The sequence below is a fragment of the Tenrec ecaudatus genome, chromosome 12, assembly GCF_050624435.1.
Source record: "Tenrec ecaudatus isolate mTenEca1 chromosome 12, mTenEca1.hap1, whole genome shotgun sequence".
Classification (NCBI taxonomy): Eukaryota; Metazoa; Chordata; class Mammalia; order Afrosoricida; family Tenrecidae; genus Tenrec; species Tenrec ecaudatus.
The window spans coordinates 32,334,182-32,355,101 of NC_134541.1; the positions used below are offsets into that span (position 1 = coordinate 32,334,182).

General features: G+C 50.5%; 1 protein-coding gene across 1 annotated transcript; it reads right to left on the bottom strand.

Annotated features, from left to right (window-relative positions):
* Positions 1-471: 471 nt before the first annotated feature.
* LOC142422616 (signal-regulatory protein beta-1-like) lies at positions 472-17,980 on the bottom strand. The gene is made up of 5 exons (XM_075527959.1): positions 17,908-17,980; positions 10,617-10,991; positions 6,585-6,899; positions 5,817-6,128; positions 472-584 (listed from the first exon to the last, which is right to left on the bottom strand). The coding sequence occupies exons 1-5, from the start codon at positions 17,978-17,980 to the stop codon at positions 472-474; spliced, it is 1,188 nt and encodes a 395-aa protein (XP_075384074.1).
* Between the last annotated feature and the right edge of the window lie 2,940 nt (positions 17,981-20,920).

Genomic DNA, 20,920 nt, shown 5'->3' on the forward strand with positions numbered 1-20,920 from the left:
TCTTTCTCCCTGAGTTCTGAGCCCCGTCTGGGGTTCTGTCCTCTCAGTCATGAGCAGTAGCAATAGGACAGTCCTCATAAGAACCTGTTCATGGGTTCTGAGCATTGATCTAAAATGTGGATCACTCCTGTTCCCATCAAGTAGTAGTATTCAAATAATCTGAATCTGGTGTCCACGATCATTGACCATGAATTTGACTTCAACTCAGCCCCCTCTTCCCTTTCCTCCATGCAACCTCTGGGATCCTAAAAATGTCCTGTGAAAACCCTTGATACAATAACCTTCCTGCTTCCTGAGACGTTATAATCTCTCAGGGAATTTTTCTAGGGGAGGTATGTAAACCCTTTTCACTCCTACTGGGCACTGACACTGTGTGACACATGGGACATCCAAGGCTATTCATCACTGCTGACCTTGCTCCTCTGGGAATAGATGTTGCCCCTCCTGAAGACTGAGCTTCTTCCCCACTACTTACTGCCAGGCGCGCATCTTCCTGCAGACATAGGTGACAGACACAGCAACGACCAGCAGTGCCTTGAAGCCTAGGAGGGAAGCTCCAAGGAGGTGTAATGGATTGGTCCTTTCTGGGAAGGAAAGAGAACAGGTAGGATGAGCCATTAGTGGAGGGGCACAGGGTCCAGTTCCTGCATGGCCCTTACTCCCTCTGATGCTCCCAAGTCCAATGGTGCACTCTGCACCACACCTCTGCCTGCTCTCATTCCCACCTACTTCCCAGTGGTCAAGACAGTCCTTCTTGCAGGAAGGGATGGGAAGAACTTGCTGTCAGTGGCATGTACGTGAGTTTACTTTCTTTATTCTCAGGACAGTGTGGGGACTAATTATTATCCCCAGTCTGCTGAGGAACTGAGACTTAAGCACTTTAGGGGGAGTCACAATATTAGTGAGATTCAATTCCAGGGATATCCATCACTGACACTCTTTAGGAGGGCCACCTTGACCATGTGTTTAGATCCAAGGCACCACCAACCTCATAGCCAGCGGAATGAATGTCAGCATTGCAGACAAGGGAGTGAAGACAGGATCTACAGAGAATTTCAAGCTTTGGGCTGAAGGTCTGAGTTTACCCTCAAGGTCGCTCTAAGCGACCTTGTGGCATTCTAGTGGCAGGAAGCACGTGGCATGTCAAGGACATAGGATTTTGCATGTTGGAATGAGTCTCAAAATTGATGTCATCATCTGTCCCCAGAGCTGATGCCCTCTGACATCCTTGCCCTGGGCCCTGGGTTCGACTTTGGGATGCACACTTTCTCTTGTCCCTCCTGGGGTTTCGGAGGCCATATCCCAGGTGAGGCACTGGGACACGTTTCTCTGTTTTAGAGGCAGCAGTGCTCAAGGTCACACCTCCCTCTCTGACAGACCATCTAACAACTGGTTGAATCAGTGTCCAGGCTGAGTCCCACCACCTCCATTCCAGAAGGCACTCACAGAGCACCCTAGCTCCATAGTCCTCTGGGGAGTGCTTGAGCCTCTGTTGTTCAGCTGCAATGGCGAGTCCATTGCTGTCCAGTGTCCTTCGTCCACTTCCTTCCTTAGCCCTTCATGTATGCTGCCCATGAGACCACCTCTCCCAAAGCTGCCTGCACACTTGTGTGCATTTTGCAGCCTATTTCCCAGGAAAACTGATCTATTAGAGTTGGACTAGAGGTGGTCTGGACAGCACTCCCGAAAATGAAAATTTGGATCTGTATCATTCATGCTGTGTAAGGTTGATTTAAGTTCCTTTAAAAGTATCTTGAAGTCCAAGATCTCTCTACAATGTTTCTGAATATGATTTTATTTTGAGATAGGGTATTTGCACATGTAATCAAGTTAAGATGCGGTCATATTGGATTCAGGTGGGCTTAATCCAGCAACTCATTCATCCAATAACGAGGATCCCATAGGATAAAGAGGTTCAAACACATACAGAGGACTGGGTGAAGATGGAGCCAGAGATGCAACCACAGTCCTAGGTCGGTTAAAAATTACGAACAATCACTGAAAGCTAAGAAGAATCAAGGAAGGGTTCTTCCCTAAAACCCACCCACCAGGTTGACTTCAGAATTCTAGCCTCCAGAACTGTGAGCAATGTCATGTGTTGCTCTGGGCCAGGTAGTTTGTGGCGATGTGTTAGTGCAGCCCTAGGAGACCAGTGCAAGCCACTACTCGGCGGACAAAGCAGACTCCACCAAGGAGGGAAGAGAAGCCTGGGTGGGAGACTTATTACAATGTTCACCAAGTCAACTCGGATGATGTATGTCAGAAAAATGAAACATCCTAAACATAAGACATGTGAAGACTATCTGGGGAGTAGTCATTTTAAGGAGTACGGAATTGGAAAGTCAGGCAGGTGATGGACTGCTAACTGCCAGGTTGACAGTTCAAACACCTCAGTTGCTCCATGGGAGAAAGATGAGGTTATCTGCCCACATGAAATGTTACATCAAGTACCTCATGTAGGGTAAGGATGGCATGGAATGGCGTCTCCCGAGGAAACTTGTCTTTAGAAAAGGAGAGTGTAAAGCTACGAGTGACTTTTCCTCATGTAAAAATCAGCCATGGAAGCCAGAGCACTTCTAGGCAACCTCGTGGACTTCTCTCGCTCTCAGACTTTATTAGAAAGTTATCACCTCAGTGATCATAAGGTGTACAGTTAACTCTCTGTGCCAATTATTATTACACTTGCCCATTATCTTTGAGAAAATCCATTTCATGGCATCCCAAAGTAAAGCACTATTTTGGAACTATACCTAATTCCCAATACTTGCAAAATATTCCCAGCACTCTTTCTCATCGACCTTGAAATCTGAACGGACATTATTCATCTATATTGCTGTTTTGGTTAGCTTTTACTAAGTCAATTCCAGCTCATATAGGCCTTATGTACAGAAGAAAGAAACACTGCCCTGTCCTGAGCCGTCCTAATTGTCCCTGTGCCTAAGCCATGGTTGCAGCCACTGTGTCAGTCCATTTCCTTGAGGGCCTTCCTCCATTTGCTGCCCTTGCACTTGACTAAGCACGCTGTCCTTCTCCAGGGACAGTATATCCACAGTGTGCTGGCCGAACTCCGGCCATCTGTGCCTCTCTGGAGCACTCTGGCCTTACTGCTTCTGAGACAGTTGGGTTTGTGCTTGTAGCTGTCCAGGGTACTTTCAATATCTTTCGCCAGCACCCACTGCCAATGCATGAATCTTCTTGAGTGTTTCTTAGTCACCGAGCAGCGCTCACAGGCCTGTGCTTCATGGTGGATGTATAAGCTCCACCCCTACCCCGAGGGGGGCGGAATCACAAATGTGGGAGAAAGGATACATCAGTCGGTGTAAGATAAGAAAAAACAATAATATGTAATGTATCAGGAGTTCACGTGTGGAATGGTTGGCGATGGAGGGAAAAAAAGAGGTGCTGATAAGGGCTCAGGCAAAAGATAATGTTTTGAAAATGATGATGGCAACATACGTACCAGTTTGCTTGATATCATTGATTTATACACTGTTATAATATCTGTAAGAGCCCTTAGTTAAGTGATGAAGGAAAAAGAACAAAAAGAAAGCACTATGGCTGGGGCAGGGCCACCTTTGACCCCAACGTCCCATCCTTGCCTTTCAGTCCTCTGAGTGGTCTTGTGCAGCCTGTTTGCTCAAGGCAGCTTCCATGGGCACTGACTGTGGATCCAAGCAGGAGAAAATTCCCGACAACTTCCACCTCGCCTCCATTTTAGTCCAGTTGTGAGGCTTTGGGTCTTCTTCACGTTGGGTTCTAATCCATGCTGGAGGCCGCAGTGCTTGCTCTTCATCAGCAAGTGCTTCGCGTCCTCCTCCCTGTCAGCAGCAAGGTGGGTCATCTGCATATCGTAGGTTGTTAATAAGCTTCCCTCCAATCCTGGTGCCACATACTTCCCCATATAATCCATCTTCGCTGATTATTGGCTCAGCATTGAGATAGAGTAAATATGATAAGGGGATACATATTAATCTACTAAGAAAAAACCAAAACAAACAACTCATTGCCCCTGAATCAATTCTGACTCATAATGACCCTGTAGGGCAGGGTAGAACTGCCTCTTGGTTCAGCATAGTTAGCTACTACTCATATCCAACATTACTCTGAAATGACCTATAGTTAACTTTTAGTGTTTTAAAAAGAGATTGTGTATCTTTCATGGGATGAGTTACTTCTTTACTTATAAAATCTATCCCTTCAGTCATTGATCATGCGCTAATAACTGAACCAATATCGTTGGTTTCTGGAACAGACATCTGTGCCATCTCAGGGATGATGTCCACTGATTGCTCTCTTCTTTTCCTCTGAGCAATGCATTACTGACAACTTTCAGACAGTTAGTCAAAATATCAAAAATATAGAACATAGCAGAGAGAATCTCGTACACTAGAAATCAGCCTAAGAGGAGTCCCTTATCCCTGGCAGGAGTTACTGCAGAGAACGGCGGTTAACTTTGCATTCTTTCATTTCTCTTTGTTCTATTCATTGTATGAGCTGCACACATCTCAAATGCAGGCCCTCCTCCCCCTCCGGTGTGCTGTGTGCATGGGCCTGGGGACAGCATCACAAGCTGCAGGGAGCTGAGAGTGAAGTTACAAAATACAAGGAGGCATCCTGGTGGGGGAGATTGAAGACTTGGGAGATGGTCAGGGTTGGGTGAGAAAGCCAATTGCAGGAAGTTGTGATTAGGATTATCTCTCTCCATCCTTCTCTTTCCTTTTTTAGTTAATATTCAGTATGAAAAATACTTCCGGAGACATACATCAATCTCTTATTGGAGGGCGACTTTGACAGGTGGGAATGGGGGAAGGGAGCTCCTTCAGCTTCCAGTGTGCATTCACAGGCATCTAGATCATTCCACGAAAGCCTTGGGGGCTCAATGGCAGAATTCTTGCATCCCAAGCGTGAGATTCATTTAAAACATCATTTTATTGTAGGCTAGTACAACTCTTATCACAATCCATCCATCCATCCATTGTGTCAAGCACATTGGTACATTTGTTGCCATCATCATTCTCAAAACATTTTCTTTCTACTTGAGCCCTTGGTATCAGCTCCTCTTTTTTCTCCCCTTCCTTCCCCACCACCCTCCCTCACAAACCCTTGATAATTTAATATTTATTGTTTTTCATGTCTTACACTGGCCGACACCTCCCTCCATCCACTTTTCTTTTGTCTGTCCTCTAGGGAAGGGGTTATATGTGGATCACTGGGTTGAGTTCCCACTCCCCACTCCACCTTCCCTCTCCCCTCCTGGTATCTCTACTCTCATTATTGGTACTGAGGGGTTTATCTGTTCTGGATTCTCTGTGTTTCCAGCTGTTATCTGTACCAGTGTACATCCTCAGGACAAGCTGGATTTGTAAGGTAGAATTGGGATCATGATAGTGTAGGGGAGGAAGCATTAAAGAACTAGAGGGAAGTTGTATGTTTTGTTGGAGCTATACTGCACCCTGACTGGCTCGGGGAGACCCATTTTTGATTTCTGGCCAGTGCCCCCTCAAGCAGAGGCCCCAGGATCTGTCAGTGGAGGCCTGCCTATGTGCTCCTGAGATGTGGAACAGTTTTTAGTGGGGCTTCCAGTCTAAGACTAGGGAGAAATCTGAGCAGTTTACTTCCAAAAACCAGCCATGAGAACTCTATGTATCACCACAGTATGGTCCTTTATACAAGGGACACCATGAGCAGACCAATGCTGGTAACAACAGCACATTATCTTTCTATAGCAAACACAGGTGACTACTTTTGTACAAAGACAAAATGAAGGTACACTTTCACAAAGGACCAGGGGGTGTGGGGTAGAGAATAAGGCTTACCACAGTTGTTCTCTGTGCTCTTCTGCCACAGGGTCTGCTCTCTGGTGACTGTGGGCTGCCCGTCGTGCACCACCTGGCAGGTGAACACCACATCCTCCCTGCGGGCAGAGTTGTTCACCAGGATCCAGCTCTTCAGGGAATAAGTCCCATCCTTGTCCTCCTTGAGGAGGGAGGCCGATTCAGTTTGAGACACATTTCCGTTCTCCAACCAGGTCAGGTCTATGTTCTTGGGGTAGAACTTCTTGACCTCGCAGGTGATGCTCACCTGGCTCCTTTGAATGGGGAGTTGTGTCACCTCCAAGGTGGGTGCAACTGAAACAGTACAAAGCAGAAGCTCTGACCTTGTGGAACAGACAGATCACAGACAGGGGCTCTGGACTGGTGGTCTCCCACCATCCTGACACGGGGAGCCCTGAGGACAGTGCCAGGCATGCAGCAGGGGCTCAAACAATACACAACCTGTGTGCGTCACCCATGGAATCCCTGTGCAGTGTCTGGTACACAGTAGGTGCCCATGCACTCACAGTTACGCCAGGGCAATAATTAATGAAATTACCAAGCACACTGTTTCAATGCAGTCAGAATGCAATAATTATAACAGCATAAATAAAACCACCAAGTGCACGAGGACTTAGAATGCACTAGGCATTTAACAATTGCTGTTAAGACTATTAGGGTTTGGATTCCAGGCAGAACACGCCCTGGAGCAAACCCAGGGAAGCAGGCTTTGGGGCAGGTGAGGGCGTGGGCTGGGTGTGTGTCATCTACCTCGGATGAGCTCAGTTAAGTTGGCCGTCCCACGAAGAGAGCCCTGCAAGGAAATGTGGGCCACCTCACAGATGACCTGAGAGCGGACATCATCTGTGGTCAGCATCACCTGGGTCCTGCTGGAGATATTGTAGGAGACACTGTCGCCCAGCGGGACCACCTCGGTCTGCAGGGCTGGGAGCTCTTTCCCACTTTTGAACCACTTCAGGGAGACATCTCTGGGGAAGAAGCCATGGGACTCGCAGGTGAAGGTCACCGTCTGCCCAGCTGTGGTCCTCGCCGAGGGGCCCAGTACCAGGGGGGCAGAGGGCTTGGCTACAAGAAGGAACATTTGTCAGCTGTAATCATCAGTGCATGGTCACCTGGAAAGATATGTGTGTGAGATTGTTCAGACTCTTCCCACAAATGATTTTCTAATCCTGGTGATAACACTAAGTGGGAGGGGTCACTGTCCTTATTCTCACAGAGCAGGGACACATACCTGCTGCTGAATTGGCTCCAGTATCTCTCTGAAACCTCATGTGTTTTGCTCAATCTTTCAATTCCACCCAAGTTCATGATAAAGTAACAAACCTCACTGTTTCCCTGGAGAAGTTAGAAACCATCCTGTCTCCATGTGAAGGACCAAATGGAACAAGACCTGGAGGTGCATGAGGACACGCCCGCCTCAGGGAGACACCCCTCTGAGAAGCAGCAGGCCTGTCTCCAGCAGGGTGCTCCAGAAGGTCCCTCCCTCCAGCCTGGCCCATCAAGCAGCCCTGAGCTGGTGCTCAGAGGGGTAGATTGTACTGTGTCTGAGTGTATGAGGCCCACTCTATCTCCTCGAGGACTCTCCAGTCTCACCCAGACTGCCTTCAAGATGGTTCTAATTCATCACAACCCTGTCGGACCAGCCGAGTTTCCTTGAGTTTAAACCTTAACAGGTGCAGTAGCTGCATCCATTTCCATCAGATGACAGGTGCTCTTGAACCTGTCACCTTGTGAGAGCTCAGTGAGCAGCACACAGGGGGCCCCTTCCTTGGATGCTATTCCCAACGAAGACTCTCACTCTCCTTCCACCCCAGCCTTTGAATTGCTTTCCTGCAGACACACGGTGTGACTCACCCTCTGGTGTGAAGGAACTGAACAAGGGCATCATAGTCAGTGGTGGCCGACCTGGGATCCTAGGCCTGAGTTCCAAGTCTACCTTCCTTCCTCTGCTCCAGGTGATTCCCCTGCCAAGTCCGGCCTGTGACAAAGTCACTCATCCGTGCAAGGACTCTTAATCCTATGGACTCTTCGTGGCTGGCCTCACCTGTGGTAACTACGACAACGCGACTCCCTCTCTAGGAGGCTGGAATGGGCCTTGACACAGAGACCCAGCCCGGTAAGTGCTCTGTGGGTACAGTCATGAATATGCAGAACTGGGATCTGAACTCAGGCAGTCATGATCCAACCTGAGCACCCCTAACCACGGAACTATAGATGCGCCAGGGAGGTCTGTATCCACCCTCTCCTGGCCTCAGGGATCCGAGGGGGGAAATGACCGGGCCCGTCTCACAGGTGGAAGTGAGGATCCCAGGACCGTGAGACGCACCTCTCACAGCGGCCACAGCCCTCGTGTCTACCTGACCCCTGTGCTGCTCACATTACAGAGAGGATCTCACCCCTCTTAGCGCTCCCATGAGTCCATGGTGCCACCCCTCTGCAGATGAAGGGAAACAAGCTTCCCCGACACAGTGACTGTGTCCCCGTGGGAATTTCCTGTGGCCCTTAGCCCGCACATGCCACCATATGTGAATGGCCACTTTCAGGACCCTGACACTGACCCTGTGCCTCGGTAATTACAGCAGGCCAAGTCGCTTCTTGTGGTCCGTTCCAGGTGGTTACTCTGAAGGGGTAAACATGTTAGGCTGGGGTTCTGACCAACTGGGACTGGGATATAAACCCCTGCTCCCCCGGGAGCCCAGCACCCTGCAGACACTACCGCTCTTATCAGCACGCTTGGTCTTCAGCGCTGGGCAGTGGGCGCTGGCTTGCAGTGGGGGGGCCTGGACCCCTCTGTCCCATCACTGCTGCCCTTCACACCACCGGCTCCCAGGCTGCACAGGGAGGAGCTGGTCCGGGCAGTTAGGGAGAAGATGGCTCAGGGAGTACAAGGCTGTGGAGATGCCTCTTGTCGGGCGGGGCCACACACCCTGATCTGGGGGCAGTGTCTGTGGGATCTGGGTGATAAAGGAGCCCTCTGCTCCTTGTGGACAGTCACTTTGAGTTTTTAATGATTACTGTTGCAAAACTGTGGCCTGCTGGCATACTGGTTACACTAGGGCTGCTGACTACAGCACAGCAGTTCAAACCCCCCATCCTCTCTGTGGGAGAAGAGTGAGGCTGTCCATCCCAGTGAAGAGTCACAATCTCAGACACCCACAGGCGCTGTTCCATCCTGTCCTCAGGGACACTACGTGCTGGAATCCCCTTGATGGCAGTGAGTTTGGATTTTTTTTTTTTTTGCTGCAAAACACAGGAGTTGAGCATTTGAAACAGGGAGGGAAGGAGCATCCCCCATACCCTGAGCAGCCCAGGAGCTGTGGCAGAGAGCAGGGGCTGGGGAATCAAATCTGAGCCCCGCTGGCTGCCCACAGACAGGTCCCATCCTGTGAGAGGGGCTGAAGGACCCTCCCTCTCAGAGCTGGTTAAGAGGTAAAGCCATCAGGGGACCTGGGGGAGTCCTCTCGTCCCCCTTCCCCAGGCCGTGACTGCAGGACAGCAGGCAGAGAGGGAGGGCGCCCACGTGCAGAGAGCAGCTGTGGGTCAGGCTGAGACACGGGCTGCAGTGCCGGCTCCCACTGAGAAAGGCTGTCCCTGTGGGACCTCAGCCCTGGGCCTGCAACGTGTGTGGGGTCAGGACGAAGCTCCCGTTCTCCCACCCCGCCCACGTCCAGGGCTGTGAGAAAATCTGTCGATGTGTCTGGATGGCGTCTGTCCCTCTACACTTCAGCTAAGCCCCCTCCTTCCTCCAATGACATCCCTGGTGAGGGGGACAGAGCACACAGGTCACCCTGGCTTCTCTGGGTGAGTGTCCTGAGATTGAGAGCAGCCTGCGTTTCCATCAGCAGGAGCCCAGGGAGTAAGTGAGGCCCTTTCCACACCCTGGGGCGTCCTGCAGTCATTATGAACAGAGCACATTGCCGTCCACACAGAAATGGTGGACACGCAGTGGTCTGAGTGCCATTTGACAGTGATTTCCTATCACTCAGGGACCTCGGGGACTGATGGGAAGGGGCCTTCCCAGCCTTTGGGGATTGATGGAAAGAGGCAAAGGGTCTACTGCTTAGTGGGTCGGTGCAAAGAGTTTTCATTCAGCACCTACTGTGCGCCAGCCCTGCCCTGGACAGAGCTGCTTCACACCGGAGCAGTCAGAGCCTGACCTGTGGGACAGCTCTGTGACTAACAGACATTTGTGATGAGTGCCCAGGTCCTGGCCATTTGTGATTTTGGGGGGTCCTCCTTGTACCTCAGGGGCTGTCATGACAGGGCCTCTGGCCAGTCCTGCTCTCTGGGCCCGCCACTTACCAGGCTCACCATCAAGCTGGGGGTCTCTGCCCCTCTGGCTCTCCCACCCTGTGAAGTGTCTGACTCTGAAATAAAGACGCCCACCCCCTCCCTGACCTACACCTACCCTCTGCTTCTTGGAGAGGAGAGAAGAGAACCTCCGTGACAGGAGAGCTTCCCCACATTGTTCTCACTGTTTCCGACACTGAGAGCAGAGCTGCACACAGTAGGGCCTCAGCACACGTCTGTCCAGTAATGGAGACAGAAGCACGGGGACCAGACTGGAAAGGATCAAGCTCCAGAGCAGACTTTTCTCCTCCTGCTTCCAGCTAGGGGTCTGGAGCAAACAGCAGGACCCCATGGCCTCAGCCCCCAGTCGGTGGAAGGCTGAGGGGGGACACCGAATCTGAACGCGCTGGACCAGCACCCCTGACTGTTGCTCACAGCTCAGAGGCTCAGTCCTGAGCAGCTGTCACTCGGGGCGGGTCACCCTGTACTCACCACTCACTGTCACCCGAGTCCCAGGACCAGACTTGTGCTCCTCGTCATCGGGGCTTCCTTTCCTGAACTTCACACAGTAGTAGGTGCCGGCGTCGGCTGGGGTGATGTCGCTGATGCGGATGGAAAAGTCCAAGTTCTCTCTCTTGGTGGGGTCTGAAGCGTTTCTTACTCGGGGGAAGACGTGTAGTTGGTCTCCGGGTCCTTTATAATCATAGATTAGCTGGCGATTTGGGACTGTCCCCCTGAACCACTTCATGGACCCCAGGGGATGCAGAGAGGAGAGCTGGCAGGACAGAGTGACCGTCTGTCCAGCTGCAACTGATACCGTCTCAGGTTGGATCACCTGCAGCTCCTCCTGGCTTCCCTGTGTCGCTCCTGCAGGGAACACAGGGCTGTTACTCATCCTGCAGCCCTGTCTGTGAGCTCCAGCGTCGGTCAGCAACAAGCCCTCTCTGAGCAAGCCCTGCCCCGCCATGTGCTCAGCTCCTTCCCTGGACCACCTCATGCATCCTCACCATGAGCTTATGCAGTGAGCTGCCAGGCAAACAGGGAAACCGAGGCATACAGGACGCAATGTTCAGGCAGAGAGTGGGTATGGGGTGAGCTTGTGCAGACCCGTGTCCATCTGTGGGCCACCCATGTCTCAGATGAACTGTGAGTTCTCATCTTGATTGACCAAGAGGTCAGCGGCCTGCTGTTTTCCAGAGAGGACTCAGATTGTGTGTGTTTGGGGAGGGTGTGTGTGGATGGGGAAGAGGTTTTGTTCTGGAGCAAGAGCTCAGGTTCTGTGTGTGGCCTGGCCCAGGAAGTTGTGCCCAGCAGGGAGCCGGGCTCAGCAGTTTCAAGTCCTGCTGTGGGGAGACATGGGGTGTCTTGTAGGCTGTGCCCCTGGGCATCGCTCAGGTGACTGAGTGGGTCAGAGGGCTGCTCAAGAGAGAAGCCCAGCAAAGGGCCTTCGTCCTCCCTGCTCTGAGCCTCCCCTTCCTCTTCTGGGACATGGCCCTCTGACCCCACCTGGACTCTCCTGGGGACTAAATACGTGTGAGGCAGAGGATGAGTCGAAGGAAGAGGTGGCCTCTGGAGCCATCCGACCTGGAGTGGATCCTGGCTGGACCCTCATTTCCGTGTGAACCAGCTTCTCCGTGGGTTCTGAGTGAGTGCCTCCTTTTCTAGGAGATGGGATGATGCCCCCACCCCTGCTCTGTCCTGAGAAGGACATGGGAAACACACAGAAGTCCCTGAGCACCTGGCTGGGCACAGGAAGGCTGTCCTTTTCACAATGCCAACAGGGGCTGAGGGGGAGGGGCTGCTGCTAAGCTGTCAGCCACAAGGCCTGCAGATTCCCCTAGAGACTAGGCCCCAGTGAACAGGCTGTGGGGCCCATGGATGCTGCACCCAGTCTAGTTATCCAGGGCTCCCAGGCTGGTCAGTGGGGAGCAGCTAGGGGCACAGGTCACAGGTCTCTTGCAGGCAGGAGACAGGGAGCTGGCAGAGGAGTGTGGGGGTTGAGGGGAGGCCTCAGACAGGGCGATGACCTCATAGGAAGATGCTGATGTGAGATAGGCAGGGACCTCTGAGAACAGCCCAGAGCCTGACTGTGAACAAGGGTGGGGGAGGGGAGGAGGGAGGGCTGGGAAACAGAGAGACACAGACCACAGTGAGAGGGAGGAATTGAGCAAAAGAGACCCCAGAGGAAAGAGCGAGAAGTAGAAAGAGACAGAGGTAGAGAGAGGAGAGCGCAGATAGAGACAGGAACGAGGTGGAGATGTAGTGGGGAATGAGTGGGAGCCTTTTGTGCAGGACACGGAGACCTGGGTCCAGCCTGCATGGTCCACTGCCCCTCAAGGTGACCTAGGCGAGTCCTGCCTGGAACTGGCACGTCAGCCCTGCACAGCCATCAGGGATGCAGCAGATGCCCTGAGCAGCCCTCTAGCGCTGCTCTGGGCAGGAGAGAAACCTTGTGGATTTGTGTCCAGTCTGTGGGTCTGGCCCTGTCCTCCTAGTGCCCCAGAGATGGTAGACCCATGGATTCCAGTGAGTTCTCACTGGGCAATTCCTGTGGCTAAGGACAGATCTCATCCCCGGTCCCTCTTCCTGTGTCTTCTCCTTCCCCAGCCTCCCATGCTCCCCCTCCTCACTGGGCCTGCAGCAGCTTTTCTAGAGCCTGGTCCTCAGGGCCTTCCTAACCCACATGCCCCAGCCACACAGGCCTCAGAACTGCTCTGAGAACATTCCAGATGATGTTGGCCTCAGGGCCTTTGCACCTGCTGCTCCCTTTGCAAGAAGTGCTGTTTCCCCGGATGTCCAGGGTGCTCCCTCAGGTGGGGTCAGACCTCTGCTCCTCTGTGGGACTCCGGCCCTGTCCCCATGCTGTCCCTTCACCCTTCTCCCTCTCCTTCCAGGCAAATGCCTCTCCCAGGGTTGGATTTGTCTTTTGATTCCCACTACAAGGTCACGTTCACAGGGTGCGTGCTCATGGTTAACTTTGAGCATCCAGAGCAGTGGCTCTCAACCTTCCTGATGCCGTGACCTTTCAGAGTTCCTCATGTGGTGGTGACCCCCCAACCATAAAGTTATTGTCATTGCTACTTCATCACTGTCATTTTGCTACTGTTATGAGTCGGGTGACCATGTGAAAGGGCCATTTGACCTCCAAAGGGGTCTCGAGCCTCAGGTTGAGGACCGCTGATTAGAAGCAGTCTTTGTATTTAGTGGTCCCTCAAAAGCATTTGAATGACTATTTGTCATTATAGTGACCACAATAATGAGAGCAAAGTGAGTGAAAAAGCAAATAAGCTGAACTCACACTCCCCTGTAGCTTTAAGAAACCCCATGGCCGAAGCCTCATGATCCTGATCTGTAAAATAGGAAGAGGTCTCTTAGGATCCTGGCAGACTGCGAGGAAGAGAGTAGGGCACACAGGCAGGGATGCACACTGGACAATGGATGAGGGGGACGATCCACCAGGTCTGCTTGGGGCTGCTGGGCGAGTGTGGTCTATCCCTTAATTGCATGGCTTAATGTACGGCTGTGTCAGGGGCTGGAGAAGAATCTGCTCTCCTAGGCCCTGTTCAACTTCGAGACTTGAGCGTGGGTCCGGACAGAACGACCTGGAGGCAGACAGTGCCCACATTGACGAGTCCCAGATGGAGAAGTAAATCAACCCCCCTGGGCTTCAGCTCACGTATCCAGCCCACAACAGTGTCAAGCTGCCGTTTATTGTTGCTGGGTGCTTGTTGATCCAGCCCGCATCCAGATGTGTCTAATGACAGTTGTGTAATTAAAGGGAAAAAATTAAGAAACAGACAAGAATTTGTGGGTGCTCAACTCCTCTATGGCATCAGGAACCAGGTCTGAGTGGGAGAGAGGGAAAAGTTATTCTTACACCAACTTATATAGTCTTGGAGCATGCAAGCCTCATTGATTACAGGTAACCACATTCATAACAAAGTGCGCAGAACCCTAACCCTAGCCGGGGTCCCCAAACTCTGGCCCGTGGGCTACATGTAGCCCACCGAGAACATTTATCTGGCCCGCTGGGTGTTTTTGCCCCATTTTGTTTTTAACTTCAAAATAAGGTATGTGCTGTGTGCATAGGAATGTTTTCATAGTGTTTTTTTTTTTAAACTATAATCTGGCCCTCCAACAGGTCTGAGGGACAGTGAACTGGCCCCCTGTTTACAAAGTTTGCGGGCCCTTGACCTAGAGGTTCCTGAGTTCATCGGGGGAGAAACTAACACCAGTGTTGGGGCAGGAAAGGGTGAGTGACTGCCCCTTTAGCAGGGAGAGCAATAGCATCAGGTCTGCTCCTGTAGATAAAACTGTGGGCCGGAGAGCAATGAGCCACATGCTTGCAAGAGGTAACTTCAAGATAGCACTAATTATAGGAGGATATTGTGGGGTTGATTCCCCCCCACTCCATGTGGGGATGGTTTTTAATTATGAGAATGTGACTGGGACTCATCTCCAACTCACAAGTATGAAGGCCTCTCTCCACCTAGAATCCTGGCCTCCCAGGCTTCTTAATTATGAGAATAAAGAACTTCTCCATATACACGCTCTTTCCCGTCCTCAGTTTCCCACAGGTGCCATCATGTCGATTCTGACTCGGAGCGACCATAGGAACAACAGAACACAACTGAGCCCAGTCTGCACCATCCCACAATTGTGGTCATGGGCGAGCCCATTGTTGCAGCCATTGAGTCTGTCCATCCTGTCTTGTACAAGAAAGACTCTTCCTGCTTTTCACTGCTTGTGCTAGTCCCGGTAGACTAGAGAAACAAATCCAGGGATAGATATAGATGTAGATAGATAGATAGATAGATAGATAGATAGATAGATAGATAGATAGATAGATATAAACAAAGAGCTTTACATATGAGAGCAATTGAATATTGAGAAAACATCCCAGTCCAGATCAAGTCTATAAGTCCGATATTAGCCCATATGGACAATACTAGTCCATACATTCCGTTTTAGATTCAAGCGGCCATGCAATAATGCCGAATACAGGAAGATCACAGGGCAGTGGGTGGAGAGTCTTGTGGATCCAGTGGCAGTGGAAGGATCTCGCTGCTGGCGTGGGTCTCCATGCGGCTCCTCCAGCTCCCAGGGCTCTGGCTGCTTCAGCATAGCCACGTCAGATTGTCGCCAGTCATGTCTTGCAGGGAGGGAACAGGTGTCCCGCCTCCAAAGAGCTATATATCTCCTTAGTGCCTCCAAATGAAGTCGTCAAGCTGTGACCTGATTGATGGACTAAACGCCACCCCATTCACTCTGAGCAATCAAATCAGCAACAGATTATGTAATCGCCACACTGTCCAACAACTTTACCAAGCACGATGTCTTTTCCCCACATAATAGCCTCTCCTGGTATCATGCCAAAGTCCGTGAGACAAAGACTTGCCATCCTTGCGTCTAAAGAGTACACTGACTGTACTTGCTTTAAGACGGGTCTTTTTGCTCCACGGTATTGCAGTATTTTTTGGCAGCATCAACTCTTCCACTACCTTTCTTATTCCGTGTCCAACGTTCACATAAACAGGAGGCGATGGAGGATGCTGTGGCCTGGGTCAGGTGCTCCGTGGTCCTCAAAGGGAAGCCCTTGTCTGTCACCAGTCTTAGGAGGTCTCGTGCAGCCCACCCCCTCCAGTCAATGTGTCCTTGCCCCCATGACCGCAGTAAGCAGGAGCACTGACTGTGGGTTGGAGCAAGGTGAAATCCCTGACAACGTCAATCTTTTCTTTACTTTGCATGATGTCACCTTGATATAGCACGCTCTTTCCTATTCATCCAGCTGTGAGGAACTAGGTTTTCTTTACCTTGAGTTGAAATTCCTACTGAAGGCTTCGAAATGTGATCTTCATCAACAAGTTCTCCCAAACTCCGCACTCACAGCAAGCAAGGTTCTGTCACCTGCATACTGTGTTCTTCTTCATATAATCCCGCGTCTGTAATTACTTGCTCAGTAGATCGTTGGGTTAAATATGGTGATACAATGCTACCTTGATACATGTTTTCTGGAATTTACACCGTGCAGTGTTCTCTCTGTTCAGTTTGCACAACTGCCTCTTGATTCCTGGACAAGTTTCACATGAGCTCCAGGAAGTGTTCTGGAAGCCCCATTCTTCTCAAGGTTATGCGTAGTTGGCTATAGTCTACTTCATTCAATGCTTTGCAGAGTCAGTAAAGTCAAGTTAACAGCTTCTCGTATTCTCTGCTTTCAGCCAAGGTCATCGGTATCAGCAATGTTATCCCTCATTCCAACCTCTTCCAAATCTGACTTGAATCTCTGGCAGCTAACTGCCCCTGTCCTGCTGCAGACATTGTTGAAGGATCTTCAGCAAGATTTTACCTGCCTCTGAGATTCATGACAGTGTTCTATAACTTGTACATTGTGTTGAGTTACCTATTTTAAAAGGGGTACTAACATTGACCTCTTTCTGTAATTAACCAAGTAGTTAAGTTCCAAATTTCACAGCACAGCCAATCGAGTGCATCCAGGCTTCATCAGGTGGCTCAAACCTTTCCATCGATGTGCCATCCATTCCTGAAGCCTTGTGCTTCATTCATGCTTTCAGTGCAGCATGACTTTCCATTTATTTCCATTGGTTCTTGGACATGGACTGATTTTTGCCTCTTAAAGGTAGACTGATTTGTATTTTTGTGTGTATTCTTTCCATCTTCTTTTGTACGTGACTGCATTTATGTGAGTAAATAGCTTGGAAATATTGGAAATAAGTCATTGGCAATCCTGCTTCTTTGGATGCTTCCTGCATCATTCAACACTTCACATCACACACTCATGTGGCTGACATTGCCAGAGATAAAGAATTTATAAGAAATGGCATCACATCCATCATCACGTAGGGCGCTTCACGCCCTATCTTGAAGTTGAATGCTGTCTGTGGCAGAATAATAGCTACCTGAATACCAGAAATCACAGGTTCTACAATTATTATTCAATTTTATGCACCATCCAAAAGCGAGGCACGAAGAAACGGAAGACGTTAACCAATGTCTTCAGTTTGAAACGGTTCAAACATGCAATCAAGATGCACTGATACTTTTCGGTGATGGAATACCAAAGTTGGCAACCAAGTGTAGGAGCAGTAGTGAGAAAATCAGTCCTTCCTGACAGAAAGGAACCTGGAGATCATATGTTCGCATTGTGCAAGACGAAGGAATCCCTCATCACTAATATAGATCGCAACAACGCAAAGAGCAGCTGTGCACACTGGCTTCTCCAAATGGAATCACAGAAACCAACTACACCCGTGGGACACAACGACGGTAAAGCTCAACACAAGCAGCTCAAATGAGGCCAGGGCTGACTGTGGGGCACGTCATCTACCACTCATATCTCAGTTCAGGTTGCAGCTCAAGAAAATGAAAACAAATCCAAGAGAGCCAATATGCGAACTACAATATATCCCACCTGCATTGTGAAAACGGATTTGAGAGGTTGAGTACTAAACTCACTGCAACCCCCGTCAGCTCAAGTTACCAAAGTCCTGTGTGGGAGAGGACAGGATCCCTGGAAGCTGCATGACGTCCCCAGGGAAGAAGCAAGACTTCTGGGGAATGTGCTGAGGAATTCATAGTATCAAAGCAAACTTTGGAGAAAATGTCTGCAAGAGGAAGAGGCAGAGGAGAAAGTCCTGCTGACTGGGAGGTCATTCCAGAAGCAGAGTCACAGCAGGAGAGCTGGAGACAGGAGGGAAGCTACCTGTGTGAAGCTCCTGCTCAGGTGAGTCTTCCTTCTCTGTTGCTGGAGGGAGGCCACACTCACCTGTGAGTCCCAGCAGCAGAGGCAGCAGCAAGGAGCAGAGCGGCAGGAGGGACTTGGGAGGCGGGATGAGCATCCTGGGGGCCCTTGGAGCCTGCTTGATTGCCACATGTGGTGGATCCTGGAGTCTGCTGCGTGGCGAGCGTTGCAGTCTTCTCTCGTGATGCCAGGGGGAGTGTCTGTGATGGGAGGAGAGGGCTGTGGGTACGTGGTAGTTCCTTTTTTGTGATTGTGAAACAGAATTCATGCAAATGGCAAGAGGTTATGGAAATAGGGTCTCACGTTACAAAGATATTGGACAAGACGTGGCCAACTCTGCGTGCCTCTGCTGGTTCTCCTTGGGCATCCAGGGCGTCTTAGGGATGCTGGTGGTCCTTGCTTACAAGAGCCCTGGGACAGGTGTGCAGCGAGGGTATTTCCCACAACTGTGTGATGGTGGATGCTGTATTTGGTCTCATTTATCAGCCCAACATCAGGGCTCAGGTGAGCTACATACTTGGCGTGCAGAGGTTGGAATGTTGCAAGCCAACACTGCATGTTCTGGAAATCACAGGGACCCAGGTTCCAGCCTGGTGAAGTGGCAGTGCTAGGGAAGAGGAACCCGCATCATTGTCTATTTAAGGCTCCTGGGTTTGCCCAGTCCTTGCCCAGATCAGGGGGAGCTCTGTCTTTCTGCTTTCTGCAGGGGAAGTAGCTTTGGTTGAGCAAGCGGGGAAGCCGTGGATGAGAGTGGTGGTTTCTGTCTTTGAGGAGGAGGGAGCCTGCTGTTTGGGGATTGGGGGAGAGCAGGAGACCCAGAGACACGGGCAGAAGGAGGAGCTCACATGGATGTGGTCAGCTCTGGGGTAGTGGATAGTGGTAAATAGGCCCACGCCAAGAAGGTGCCCACTCTTCTCTCTTCTGAATGACCATGTGCAGCCCACACCATGGTGACCTGAGCCTCTCATCCCTGCGCATTTCCCTTCTCTGAACCTAACCTCACTCCAGGCATTTCCCTCTGACTTCCTTTCTGCACTCCTCCAGCCCTGTCTCCTCCCTTCAGACTAACTGTATGTTTGTGATGAGGGGGGAGAAACAAAGGTGACACCCTAGACAAATTCCACTTCCAGTTGAGAATCTTTTATTCTTGTCCTTATTGAGAGAGGTTCATGCAGCGACCAGAGTCTTCCCTGTAGCACCCATCAGTCTAACCCCAGCCCCTCTTTAGAAAGATGGCAGAGTGTATGTTCCAGGGATGGCCTCAATGGTATCCCCAGCCCCTTGCTCTGTGGTACTTCTTTCATTCAGGGGTGGGTGGATGATCCCTCCTCTTGAACCTTGACAGCCTGTGACTAAGCGTCAAGTGGTGCTCTGTGAATGCCTAGGCTACATCTCACAAGTTCTCTGCACTCGTGTCTTGCTGTTTTGGAATACTCATTTCTGAAATCCAGCCATAGCCCATGAGGAAGCCCTAACTTGTCCCTCAGCGAGGCTACAGAGCAAGGGCACACAGAGCACTTCTATCCCACAGGTCCCCTGTGGTGCCAGCTCCCAGCCCAGAGCCCTTGCCATGTACATAGAGAAGCTTTCAGATGATCCTAGCTATATCCATGAGCTGAGCCTACCCTGAACACATACAGAAGAGATATACCATTCTTGTTTGGCCCTGTGGTCATTCCTGAGCCACACTATCAGCGATCATAATAAACATGGGTTTGGGCTCCTGTCCAGATCCAGAAAGCCAACCTACTTGGAGCAATTGGTGGTTGAACCATAAGGACCGGCGTAGAACACCTGAGAACATGTACACGAAGGTGGCGTCCTTGTCCACCCTTCCTAGCAAGGTGGCATGAGCCCCAGTTTCTGACTGGGCTGTTCCAGGCCTTCCCCTGAGCTCTTGCCCTGAGTGTGAAGGAAGGGTCAAAAAATGGGCAGTTATCCAGGGAGGGATCTAACACCCCAGACAGCGTTTCTCTTTGTCTTAGCTAATTTCCCTGGGAGGAAGTGAAGGATCAGAAAAGGAAGTTCCCACAGTGCAGGGGTCAGAGTTGTTGTGGGAAGCTCCGGATCGTCCATGCTTCTTTGCGCAGTGTCTGGACTCATGCTTGGCCTGAGAGGTAGTAGTCAAGGTCCCCATTCAGCTCCATGAGGAGAAACCTAGTCCCTTCTGGGTCTTATTCCCACTACTGACCCTTCGACACACCTTGTAAATCCTCCATCATTTCTCATTTCCCCAACAACACCAGAGATGGGGGCTCTGAGTTCTGGGAGATGAGGAGATTCATGGAGAACGGAGAGAGATTGCACTGGGCAGCTGACAGAGGCGTGGTGTGAATTCACTCCGTGGTGTCCAGGAAGAAAGGCGCAGTATTCCTTCCCCCCACCCCGAGCTCCCAGCCGAGAACCATCTACAGAGCAGGTCTGCTTTGTGTAGCACCTGGTGTTGCAGTCTGTCTGCATCTGGGCAGCGGAGCCTGGAATAGATTCAGTGCAATTACATGCTGATCCATGGTAGTGTGAGGTTTCTCGAGTGAGTAATAACCCAGTTCTTGGCATTCCACGAGAAAGAGTCCATGCGGAAGCCTGGCATGTAAGCCAAGTGAGTTTTCTTTAATATTAATAAATCATTTTATTGGGGTCTCTTCCCGCTCTTATCATAATCCACACATCAACGGCATCAAGAATATTTGTACATATGTTGCCATCATTTTCAAAATATTTTCTTTCTGTTTGAGCCCTTGGTTTCAGTTCCTATTTCATTCTTTTAAAAAATCATTTTGTTGGGGGCTCATACAGCTCTTATCACAATACATACATGCATCCATTGTGTCAAGTCATTTGTACGTTTGTTGCCATCATCATTTTCAAAACGTTTTCTTTCTAATCGAGTCCTTGTATCAGCTCATTTTCTCCCCTTCCTCTCCCACTCTTTCTTCCTCAAGAACGCCTGATAATTTAGAAATGATTTTTTTCATGTTTTACACTGACCGATGTCCCCCTTTACCCACTTTTCTGTTTTTGGTCCCCAGAAAGGGGG